The sequence below is a fragment of the Leptodactylus fuscus genome, chromosome 9, assembly GCF_031893055.1.
Source record: "Leptodactylus fuscus isolate aLepFus1 chromosome 9, aLepFus1.hap2, whole genome shotgun sequence".
Lineage (NCBI taxonomy): Eukaryota > Metazoa > Chordata > Amphibia > Anura > Leptodactylidae > Leptodactylus > Leptodactylus fuscus.
The window spans coordinates 65528530-65541676 of NC_134273.1; the positions used below are offsets into that span (position 1 = coordinate 65528530).

The 13147-nt window shown below is 45.5% G+C and overlaps 1 protein-coding gene across 2 annotated transcripts; it reads right to left on the reverse strand.

Annotated features, from left to right (window-relative positions):
- Nucleotides 1-327: 327 nt before the first annotated feature.
- UAP1 (UDP-N-acetylglucosamine pyrophosphorylase 1) lies at nucleotides 328-11894 on the reverse strand. 2 transcript variants are annotated; one of them, XM_075287428.1, is made up of 11 exons: nucleotides 11736-11894; nucleotides 9500-9795; nucleotides 8043-8247; nucleotides 7763-7938; nucleotides 7314-7486; nucleotides 6949-7142; nucleotides 6735-6875; nucleotides 6435-6623; nucleotides 4187-4234; nucleotides 2312-2378; nucleotides 328-779 (listed from the first exon to the last, which is right to left on the reverse strand). In XM_075287428.1, the coding sequence occupies exons 2-11, from the start codon at nucleotides 9777-9779 to the stop codon at nucleotides 681-683; spliced, it is 1572 nt and encodes a 523-aa protein (XP_075143529.1). In that variant the 5' UTR covers nucleotides 9780-9795; nucleotides 11736-11894; the 3' UTR covers nucleotides 328-680. The 2 variants fall into 2 exon arrangements, with proteins under 2 accessions (XP_075143529.1, XP_075143530.1); XM_075287429.1 differs by lacking the exon at nucleotides 4187-4234.
- Between the last annotated feature and the right edge of the window lie 1253 nt (nucleotides 11895-13147).

Sequence of the window (13147 nt, forward strand, 5' to 3'; positions counted from 1 at the left end):
TTTTGGACCAAAATCCATATAAATTTACAGAATAAGGCCCCTTACACACAGCGTTTCTCCAGATATCACTCTGACCCATTCATTTTGTCAGTCCATGCAGACAACTGTATGAACACTGTTCCATGCGCAGGCCCGCAGTCTGGGTATCAAAACTCAGGACAGGTCCTATTCCTGTCCCGTTTAGCATTGGGCTTCCGCAACCCCTATTCATTGAATAAATGAGGCTGTGCCAGTCAATATATTTGACAATCAGTCATTGCCATGTATATTACATACCAAATAAAAACTGCTGAAGACCATTTAATGGAGACAAGTTTGATGCTGCAATTTATTTTTAAAGAAAAAAAACCCAAACCAGTCAAAAATTAAATATAAAAAGAACAGTAAAAGATCATACAATACATTAAAATAAAATTTGAATGTACAATAGTTTATATATGTACAAGTTTAAAAAAATAGTTCATATTTACCTTCACATGGAGTCTGCCATAAATAGGAACACGGCTTACATAGGTTTGGCATTAAAAATTTAAGCTAAAATTGTCTGAAGTCCAATATTGGCAGCAACTGATCAGGAAGACCCATGTAATTCGTATGTTCAAGTACCCTTCAATCTGGAGTCCCCTCACCACAATGAATATTAGACTATATGCAGGATCGGGTTCAGCCTCCGGCAGCTTCTAGTGACATGTGCCGTTCCTCACCAACTGGTGAACTCCGCTCTCATTGATGATAAGGGGCGCGTGGAACTCCTGGTCTTTGACAAATGGCTCCAGTCCCTGAATTGGAGAAGGATTAGAGTCAGATCATATCCAACAAAACTCTTATGCATGAAGTAAGAAAGTGGCTCCACGTAAATTGCTCGGATATGCAAAGAGTAATGTACACAGCTACAGTGGACTGTGGTGGGGCGAACAGTCTGGTGTTTAGTGGTAGGCTAGGAATTGTAGGCCAGGGGGTGCGACTCAGCTCCAAGTTACGCCCCTCCTTGAATGACATCACCCACTTGACAGTATGGTTAGCATATTAGGCAGCCAAACTGCACCGAATGCTCAGAACAGTGGAGACTAGAGGACAAAAAAAAAAAAAAAAAAAAAAAAAAAAAAAAAAAAAGGGGCGAGGTGCTCATTCTTCAGGCCGAATTGTGAGGCGACTCGGCCTGAAGACACTCCCTCCTCCGGACTAGGCCCATTCATTGGACCTAATCCAGAGCGGAGTGCACCGGCTTTAGCTCCGGCAGTTGTGGCTACCCAGCTTTTGGTCCGGAAACGGAGGAGGGCTCCGCCTCACGTTCCAGACCAAAAAACCTGCTCTGCACTTACACTAAAAGGATGCCAAGACCTGAAGTTTATAAAAGGTTAGAGATGAGCGAACACTGTTTGGAACAGCCGCTCCGAACACTGTTTGGAACAGCCGCTCCGAACACTGTTTGGAACAGCCGCTCCGAACAGCACGCTCACAGCACGCTCCCATAGAAATGAATGGAAGCGGCCGGCACGTGGGGGGTTAAGTGGCCGGCTGCCGGCAAAGTCTGCGTGCCAGGTGCTTCCATTCATTTCTATGGGAGCATGCTGTTCGGATCGGCTGATCCGAACAGTGTTCACTCATCTCTATAAAAGATCCTTCAATGGACTAGTTCTCAAAATCTGTTTTTCACAACAAAAAATCAAGGAAGTCTGAATAAAGCCCCAAAAAAATTATTTTTGTCCAAAACGAAAGCCATTCAATTACATAAGTTGATCGCTGCTTGTTTTCAGGTCTTTTATACTGTCTGATGCTGATAATCTATACACCCCATATGTATAGAAGTGTTGGGTAAACAGTGCATGGATCCTAATTAGAGATGAGCAAATAGTATTCGAAACTAGAGTTTCAAATACCTTGCTCCCATAGGAATGCATGGGAGCGGCCATACAGCAAGCGGCTGGTGCTTAACCCCTTGGTGTTCGGCCGCTCCCATGCATTCCTATGGGAGCAAGGTATTTGAAACTCTGGTTTCGAATACTATTTGCTCATCTCTAATCCTAATGTGATGGGGAAGGGGGGAGGCTAGAGGCCCTAAAGAGACCAAAAGGACTGAGTAGTTGAAATCTAACCACGTGATCCTTATCTAACCTGACATCTGCTATAAAGTCTTCCTATGTGCATTATACTTGGGGATAAACCTGTAAACCAAAGGGTTAGGCTAATCCCCATTTATTGTTGGGGCCCACATCACAAGTCAGACCAGTTTTGAGCAGTCTGTAAAATTGGAGACAAGATCTGTCATTCTAGAGCTATAGAAAAGAAGGTTGGTGATACAGTAACTTACCTCCCCAGCATAGGAAACTAGTGGAGAGATTTCACACTGGATTGGCAAGTCACCTACATCCTTCATACTAAAGAGGAAAGAAAAATATATATTACTAAATAGCACAAGCATGGCAAGACTGGATACAAAGCAGGAGAGGTAGTGGAGACAGAATCCGCTCTCAGGCCAACCCATAGAAGACAGAGCTAAAATGAAGAGCCAGGAACAGAAAGAACATGCACGGGAAGATTAGTAGACGTGGAGACGCCTTCACTTGGTAAACTGTACATGTACACAGCCATATTAACCAGCTGCAGTCAGGACAGGTCTGGCTTTACCAGTAAGTGCTTATCTAATGGATTTTTCCTCTTATTATACGTATTGTAATAGAAAGTTCTGACATTTCCTAATATACATTGTGTTCGGACTCCACATCATCTCTGGTGAATAGAAACCTCATTTATCAAAACGGTCTTGTAAAAAGCTGGCCGAGTGGCTCACAGTATGGCTTCTCTTTACATCAGCTCAGAACATCTGTTTTATGGAACATCAAGCTTTACAAAATAAATAAAATTATATGTATATATTATATATATATATATATATATATATATGATCTCTGACAAGTTGGTCTTTTTTTGCATCCATTAAAAGCCAAGACCAGCCATTTACAATCATGGTTCGATACTGGTCCTCACCATTAGAGATGAGCGAATACTATTTGAAACGGCTGTTTCCAATACCATGCTCCCATAGGAATGAATGGGAGCGGCCGGCGTGCAGAGGGTTAAGTGGCCGGACGCCGGCTGTAGCCATTCATTCCTATGGAGCGAGGTATTCGAAACGGCCGTTTGGAATATTATTCGCTCATCTCTACTCACCATGTCCAATTGACACAGTTGCAAGGCTTGGTCAAAGGGTTTTCTGAAAATGTGAGACCAATGGAGTCTTCTAGGAGAAGCCTTTATTTCAGATTGGTGGGTCCCAGACTCTGCAACTCTGCCATTCATATGGCCCTTTGTAAAGATAGACCATTAATATCAGAGTCCCATGAAAAAAAACCTTAAATGCTGAGGGTAATGTATATACAGAGTTATGCTTCGTACAGGACCTCAGAGATGGGTACCAAAATGGCCCTTTATTCGCATCGAAGCTCATGTTGTGATCTGCATGCTCACGTCAGCTGGACAAGATCAGTACAGGTTCCATCTACAGTACAGGTTTTCTATTCACCTACTATAAAGTATATTAGAAAATCCAGAACTTCTTTTACAACGATTAAAGTGTCCCTCCAGCTTGTCATACACGACTAGTGCAGGTGAATAGAAGAAACTTTGCAACATCTTAGAACAGAAATAAGTTATTAGGCTGCTCTCCTCCGTGGCTCAGGCTGTTCCTACATAGCCCATCTCTGTATTCACATCACATACAGAACTCTATGGGGGAAGAGGGGAAAGGAGGGGTCTGCTATGGATTTATAGTCTCCATCTGGAGTGATAGAAACTACTGGCTCTGCTGAATTTTACATTTTCCAGCAGCCTCCTCCTATTCACCTCTCCGCTCCATAAGCTCAGTCTGAAAGAAACACATTTAGTCTCCATTCAATAAGATATTACAAGGATTCTTATATTCATATGTACTATTCATTTACGAAAATGGTGTTTTAGAAGTGGAGGTTCGCTTTAAGCCAACATCTCGGTGCGCTACATTTCGGCTCCCACCTGAACCCTAAAGGCTCAAACAGGAGCAGAAACCGTTGCACTGCTATGTTGGAATTAAAGTTCAGCTTATTTCTCTGCATTTTGCTACATTTCTGCCATTTGTTCCCTCCACCAAGTACAGAAGCCGTTGTTAGTTGCGCTTGTAGAAGACCCTGCACCATGCAGCCATAGTTACTTGTTCTGTGTGTGGCCTTGCGTGCTTCCATGCTCCTGTTTGCGATGGCTGTTTTAAAGATAAATGGATTAAAAATAGAGAATTGAACAAATCCTGTTGGCAACTACAAACCAAAGAATAAGGCAGGACGTTCTACTAAAACTTATAGCAACTTCCCCTTCGCTCCAGCTCCTATTAGCGCTTATTCATACAGCCGTATTAAAATAGTGTCACATGGGGCAATTTGGAAAAACGCCAGATTTCTAATCACTTTCTTTGAGCCAAAGCTAAAAGATTCAAAAGGAGTGGGAAATAGAAAGGAAGAAACTTACAAGTCTCCTTCCTGCTGCATCCACTTCTGGCTTTGGCTCAAACTAAATTTAAGACAAAAAAAAAAACAAAACCTGCACTGGCCTTTATCCTAAAACCACTGTGTATGAAACTATCCTTACAGCCGCCAATTCTGTCCTGTGTGCGGGTCAATCATTACTTCAGGTCTATAGATGTACGGTCAGGACAGGACTCGCAGATGTAATATAGACTATGTAATAAGCCTGTATTACGGCCTTCTGAATTCAGTGGGACGACAAAGTATTTCCTCTTTTGAAGGCCTAGTGTATAAGTAGTCCATGTATGACCCATAGGTTATAACTGACACTAGAGAACACCAGTCCAACAAGTCAGTGACATCTCTGACCAGTGCCCCCTCTTCAGGATGAAGGTCTTATATCTCCACGTGAATGAATCAGCTGTTGAGTATACAGGTTACCACTCCAATGCTACGGGATTGCTGAGCACTGTGCTCCTCCAATCCCACAGCTTTTGAATGCAGTGCTATGTGCATGCTCAACCACCACTGCATTCAAATCGGGGACATAAACCCTCTCCTTGTAGCCAGTGGGGTTCCCATTGTTCAACTCCCACCATTAACATCCATCTTGTGAATAGGTGAGGAGTTACAATCATTGAACATCTGCTTTCAATCATGATAGCTTTCCCTGGTAACACAATAAGATTGTGGGGTCCTTGTAATGTTACCATCCAATTACACAAGAAACAGTCTTTAGTCTGATGCCTCGTTCACATCTGTGTTTGGTAATCAGTTCGGGGAGTCCACATGGGGACCCCCCACCCCCGAACGGAATACCAAACGCATTGGCAAGCGGTGTGCAGTGAAAACACACTGACCCTGTAGACTATAATGGGATCCGTGTGCTTTCCGCACACTGCCCGCACAAATCATGCGGTGAAAGTAGATCACGATCTAATTTTCTGTCCACATGTTCCATGCAGACACTGTGCGGAGAGCACATGAACCCCATTATAGTCTACAGGGTCAGTGTGTTTTCACTGCACACCGCTTGCCAATGCGTTTGGTATTCCGTTTGGGTGGAGTCCCGATACGGACTCCCCGAACGGATTACCAAATGCAGATGTGAACTAACCCTAAGACCTGGTGCACATCTGCGTTCTGTTTTTTGTTTGGGGAGTCCACTTGGCCCCCTTCCCAAATGGAATACCGAACACATTAAAAAGCGCTGAGCTAGGAAACCACACGGACCCCATAGACTATAATGAGGTCCATGTGGTTTCCACTCAGTGACCGCACAAATCATGCAGAGAGAAGTACAGTAAGCATTATAGCCTATGATGTCCAAGTGGTTTTTTAGCCAACCACTTTTTAATTTGTTCTTTATGCCATTCGGGGGATCCCCAAGCGGACTCCACGAATGGAATACTGAAGGCAGATGTGATCCACTAACTTTTTGTTGCGCTACTAATTTATTTTAACTATTAAGCTTCAACTACAGTCCAAACGAATGCATTGAACTGCTGCAGGCTTGTGGAATAAGACTCAGTTACAAAAAGTCAGTGCGGTCCTGGTCAAATCCTAAGATCTAACAAATCTGACATAGGTAAAAACAGTGCCAATAAATATACTTGCCCATAGCCACTACATGCACATTTAATGAAATTGCTCATACTGCATTGGGCGTTTGTGTGAAATTTTAGTGTAATATATTTTACTAGTCCACTTTACTTCCTTTTAGTAAAAAAAACATTTTAAAAACAATGGCAACTGCTGCTTGTATACATACAGTGTGTACGGGCAGGCTACAAAGGAAGAATAGGTTAATAAAATACACTACAAAAATCTTCAAACACCCACCTACGCCTCGGCACAAGACCCACAGCCCCTCCAGAGTGATGAGTGTTGACCCCCACTGATGTTCAATAAAAAAAAGGGAGCTGGACAGCCAATACTTACAGGGGAATAGCTGGAATCCGGGTACCATTCTCATCCACAAAATGTCCCCCTGCATTGAGAACCCAGCAGTGATGTAAAGACATAAGAGCGTGGCGCGCAGTGCTAGGGTTGTCCTTTCCATTTTGGCTGTCTGCATTTTTCAGAGGAGAGAACTCTTCCTCACGAAGCACCTCAAACACTACAAATTTCCTGTGTGTAAGGAGAAGGTGAGAAGGTCCATCAACATCGGAGCAGAACGGCCCTCCTCACAAGTAAGTATGTAACACAAGAGAAGACCATGTAACCTTCTGACGTACTCACTTTGCAAACTGAAAAATGTCGAAGACGAATTTTTCCATTTTTATCCCGTTCGGTTTATCAGGATGAATCAGTGAGCCCTGAGAGTCAACATGAGGTATTTTCTTCACAGCAACATGGTGCTGCAGCTGAGGTTCGTGGACCCTGGAAGATGCAGAACGTGTAAGAGAGACACTTCAGAGCACAAGGTACTCCCTACCACTGACCTACTACTTACTCCACCACTTGCTGCAGAAACTTCCTGGTGAAGAAGTGGTTGGCAATGTTGCCAGCGTTATACATCAGCCTTCCATCGGCGCTCCTTTTTTGAGCTGTTGCCAGGGTGATCTCGCTGTATTCCACTACCTGATACACACCGTCCACACGGCAAACAACGCCGACGGGTTCAGTGGGATTCATCTTCTCCACAACCTGGATTTGTAAGAAGAAAAGAGAATAAGTAATCTGAAGTTATAAAGAGGTTGGAGATAAGAGGAGAAGGTGCAAAGGGTGATTGTACTCCAGTAATGCAAGACAAGAAAACATCCAGCAGTAACAATGAGACATACAATGAAGTACAATGGAAGGGTGATAAGATCTTACCTTGGCTCCGCAGTCCGCCTCCTTAGCCACACAGAAGCCAAGAAACACCGGATCTGCCACCTTCACCAAGATATTGTCTACACAATAGACATGTATATATTCGATGCCTCGCTTTTCCATATCCTTCAGCACTCCGTGTGCACCTAAAGCTCTATACAGTCCTCCGTTACCATCTACAAACAAGAAAAAAATACTGGATTAAGTTTAGTTTTTGTTTTTTTTTTACCTCCTCTAGTGACATCTTCTATCTCGTGATAATATGATCTGCCATCAGGGAAAGTCCTGATAGACATTAGATAGTCAGCTGTGTACAGAGCTCATCTACCCAGCTAATCTTTATGGCTGAATGCTGGGGGTCCCTATAGCCTGCAATCATCTTATAGTCTGGGATCTTTCTAACAAAAGGTTTCCATGAAGCGGATATCACATTACAATAACCAGACGCCAACCTGGAGCCATGGAAAGCTTGCCCTTTTCCTCCATAAGGATCTTCCCATCAAAACTCATAGCTGGCAGCATTCCTTGTTGGAAAAGTACAATGTTCTCTTCATTCAGCCCAAAATAACAATGTTTCTTGAAATATTCACGTGTAGACTCCATAGTACGACCACTTGTCATGATGTACCTGTAAAATGTAAGTGTTAGATATTATAGGATACCATAAATCACCACTGAAATAACCTATCATTGACAGACGCACACAATGACTTCATGAACACAACAACCCACCATGGAATGATACAGTCCTTCCCATGTTTCTCCTTTGCTAGCCTCTGTAACTTCAAGATGCGTTCAGCCTGGATCTGGAAAAGGCTTTTGTGAGAGGGAAGGCCCACATCATACATACCCTTTGGGTATGTCACACCTAACCGGGTTCCCTGCCCACCGGCTAGTAGCAAAACCGCCACTTTACCATGTGCAATCTGAGAAAAACCTGGGAACAAAGAATATATAATATAGTATTATAGTTATATATAAAAAATACATTCGACTGAAGTTATCTGAAATATATATTAAGGCCAGGCCCCCACGCAATGTAAATGCTGCAGCTTGCCCATGGCACAAGCACCATGGAAAAGTGAATCCTATCCCCACAGTGCAGGAAAATATGGGCTGTGAACATGCTGCGCTTTCCAAAACAGTCAGAGTTTAGGAAATCGCAGCATGCCGGTGGTTTCCCTATAGGTATAATTGAGGCAAAAAGGCCACGGTGACTTTTTTTGTGAAAAGCTCTGTCGGAGGAAAAAAAAAACATGATGCGCTGCTGCCATATTTTTTCCTGCAGTGTTTTTTTTGCTGTGGGACGCATTGGCCTAACATGGTTTTCCTTTAGATAGGAGAATGAATCTGCTCCATATTCAACTAAAGTCTTCACATATCCGTTTTTTGACAGCCTGTTTTAAAAACCATCAAAAAAATAGGACTTGTCTTATTGCTGACAGTTTTTCACAGGTTCACAGACTCAGTTCCATAAGGAATCTGAAAACAGGTGTCTGACGGACGCAAAAACCAGACCATTTCATGCATTTCTCCACCGTCCCTTAGACCAAGTCTGAGGTCACATTGTGTGAGTCTCCATTGACGCCTGGGGAGGGGGAACAACACTGGACACAAAAAGGCTGCAAGTCCAACTTTTTTATCCAGTAGCTTCAGTTTAAGAAAGCGAACAACAGACAGCTCCCATTACAGTTAATGGGTCCGACAGACACAGCTTGCATCCTCCATTTTGGCGGTCTTTGTGTTCGTTGTTCTGATCCTCAGACAGACCCTTTAGAAGTCAATGGGGGGTGGGAATGAATTGAACACACACACACCAGATTCCCCACTAATTTCCACTTCCTGGTCTCATCTCAGCAGGCAGCCAATCACTGACTGAACCAGGTCGACTCCGCAGACATCGGGGGTCCGGCTGGTGGGGGTCCAGTAAGCATCGGAACAGCAGGGTGAGGAGTAGCTAGGACAGCGTAGTGTATTTTACATTTATAAACCAACTCAAATGAAAATGTTTATCCCGCATACACTTAGCTGTGTGAAATGGCCCTAAGGAAGCTTTGTGACATCTTACATAATTTACTTAACCTCTGTCTTATTTTTAGAGATCAAAGTTTCTGTCAGTCTAGGACGGGTTACAGACGCCCCCAGGTCACATTACAGCAATGTCAACAGAATGACGGCTTTGTGGTTACCTTCGGCTTCCCAGTCATTAAGATGCTCTCGATCGCGAGTGACACTGCCAAGGACATCTCTGGGCACCGCCTCCATCCTGGCATCCACTTTCTCTTGTGTAGTAGATACAGAAAATGCAGCCATAGCTCTGTGAAAGAAGCCATTGAGCTCCTGAGGGCTCCAGCCCTGCAACTCCTCGAGTATGTGAGTGCGCTGAGGCTCAGACAGCTCATCCCAAAACTGCAACACGTGGCTCTGCCCGGCGTCAGCCAGGGACACACGAAGAGTCTCTACATCCATGATGTGGATCCTATTTCTGTAGAGAAAAATTAGAAAGGGTTAACCCAACATCTCATTTCTCACACACTGGTAGAATCAGGAAAAGTCTGGCTACGGATCTGGTATGGGATATATTGGGGACATTATGGCCCCCCATTATGCTGCACACATAATGCGGGGACCAAAAGCTCCTCTAAATATCCCATATCAGAGCTGTAGTAGTATACAGCAGATGGTCAGCTAAGTGAGGACCAACCAAGTACACAGAGCAGGCACTCTCTGTAGTGAGAACAAACTACATGGTACCCAAACTGGCAATCCAGTACCAGGCTTAAAGAAGACCTGTCGCCACCTCCGTGCACCCTTCAACAAGCTCTGTGACACTGATTTTTCACACAGCTGGCTTTTTTTTCCCACCATTCCTGAGCAATCCTCTTTGTTAGTTTCAGCACCCATGCTAATAAGAGGCATATCCACAAATTCCAAGCGTGCCAAATCAGTGGAACAGAACCTACTGAAAGACATAAGTTGGAGATAGTGGAGGTGGTCAAATGCCCTCTAAGTCTGATCAGCGGAGGTCCAACTGTCTTGTGAGATGTAAATAGAAGGCTTCTGATTTGTTCCCATCATTATTGGCTTCCATGTTCTATTCTGTGCAGCTTTCCATTCTATATAGTCTGCCCAGCCTGGCAGAGATGACACAACCTCCCCATTATTAGCACCTTCATCGCCCTGGCACTGCCAACCCACCCACCTACCTACAGAGTGCCGTCCTTTATGTCACACAGAAATGACACATGCCCATGCTATAAGAATATTAATAACTATGTACCACCCGTTTACTAGATGCCAAGACACAGCTTTACCCACACAAGTGCCAATACATCTTGCCAGCTAAGCAATAACATACACAGTTCACACACGGGACGTGACCACTGGTCTGCCAGTAAGATGCCAGTCACATCCAGAACATGCATACTGGTTTGCTAGGTAGATGCCAGTTACACACAGAATGTACCCACTGTTCTGCCAGGTAGATGTCAATCACACACAGGATGTGCCCACTGGTCTGCCAGGTAGATGCCAGTCACATACAGGACGTGCCCACTGGTCTGCCGGGTGGATGCCAGTCACATACAGGACATGTATACTGGTCTGCCAGGTAAATGCCAGTCACAAATGAGGCATGCCCACTGGTCTGCCAGGTAAATGCCAGTCACACACAGGACGTGCCCACTGGTCTGCCAGGTAGATTCCAGTCACACACAGGACGTGCCCACTGGTCTGCCAGGTAGATTTCAGTCACACACAGGACGTGCCCACTGGTCTGCCAGGAAGATGCCAGTCACACACAGGACGTGCCCACTGGTCTGCCAGGTAGATTCCAGTCACACACAGGACGTGCCCACTGGTCTGCCAGGTAGATTTCAGTCACACACAGGACGTGCCCACTGGTCTGCCAGGTAGATGGCAGTCATACACGGGACGTGCCCACTGGTCTGCCAGGAAGATGCCAGTCACACACAGGACGTGCCTACTGGTCTGCCAGGTAGATTCCAGTCACACACAGGACGTGCCCACCGGTCTGCCAGGTAGATGGCAGTCACACGAGACGTGCCCACTGGTCTGCCAGGAAGATGCCAGTCACACACAGGACGTGCCTACTGGTCTGCCAGGTAGATGGCAGTCACACGAGACGTGCCCACTGGTCTGCCATGAAGTTCCCAGTCATGCACGGGACGTGCCCACTGGTCTTCCAGATAGATGCTGGTCACACATAGGACATATACTCTTGTCTACCAGGCAGATGCCAGTCACATATGAGACGTGCCCACTGGTCTGCAGGGTAGATGCCGGTCACACGCAGAACATGCCCACCGGTGTACAGAGCTAGATGCCAGTCACACACGAGGCATGCCGCTTATCTATAAGGCAGATGGCAGTCACATACACACCGTGTACATTTGTCACACTCACCTTCCCGGCCGGACTCTTACGCACACACACCCCCCACGCCCTGTGACCTCTTTATATACAATGCTGCATTGGCACCGCCTATAAACAGCTTGCTAGCCCCGTCTCCATAGCAGCGGGCAGTGACGTGACGAAGCCATCTTACGGCTGGAGCTGTCTAATGCTCTTATGTCTCAGGTCCCAAAGCGGCACCAGAGGGCCGTGTCGGAAAGACCTTTCCCTATTGGCTGATATATCATGACGTCACATGCCTCCTCCAATGGAGATGGCGGCGCTCGACTTTCTCCTCCCACTTTGCATCGTGGCACGTTATGATGCTTAGAAAGGAAGCGCATCATATGGGCGGGGCCACTACATCACATGGGCGGGATCACGACATTATATGGGCGGGGCCAATACATCATATGGACGGGATCACGACATTATATGGGCGGGGCCAATACATCATATGTGCGTGCTGACGCGTCAGAGCTCCGAGTCATTGCACTGTACGTGGATGAGTGTGCGGGGCGCGGTGCGGCCAGTCCTGTTGGGCTGCATTCACATCATGTTTTTGCCATCCTTTTAGCGGATATTCTTCCCCACAGATTCCAGGGGCCTGATAGTAGCCGCGGCGTGTAATGTAGTCTAAGCCGGCTTGTAGCCCCGCCCATGCGCACTTTGACCCTGCACAATTCCACCTTTGTGCCCCCCTCCCCTGTGTCTGTAACACAAGCGCACATATTGCTGAGCACGTGGTATGACTTGTCAGTGTAGTGTGATGGGGTGACAGTGTGCAGCCTAAGGTGTGACAGCTCCTCTGGGTGTGATCAGGATGGTTTGCTATGTTGAATCAGACAGTTTCAGTTGTGACACCACTAAGGCTCAAGATTATCTTTTTTCCCAGCCTACCCTCAGAGTAGCCCATTACTACATGATCTATAGGGGGTTTATTCCCGAACCCCCATACTGATCCTCAGTACGTGGGCTACAGGGAATTGAACTGGGATTTTGTGGATCGGTGTCAGCGGAAACACTTTAGCATTAAAGGGGCTCTATCATTAAAATTATGCTGATAGAGCCCCACATATACGTGAATAACCTTTAAAAAGGCTATTCAAGCCCTCAGTTATATTAAACTACACACACACACGTACATTTTAAAATAAAACTCTAAAAAAGAATATGTTAAACTTATCTATCGTGCACGGTAGGTGGGCATTCAGGGTCCGTCGTCATCTTCAGCCACGCCTCCTTCCAGCGAGGTCTTCGGGTCCCATCTTTCTCCGGCGCTCACGAATTGCCATTGATTAAAAATGGCGCAGATGCATGCGCAGTAGCATGCTGCTACTGCGCATGCACCCGCGCCATTTTTAATCAATGGCAGTTCATGAGCGCCAGAGAAAGACTGGCCTTCACTGTTCAGCTCCCATTGA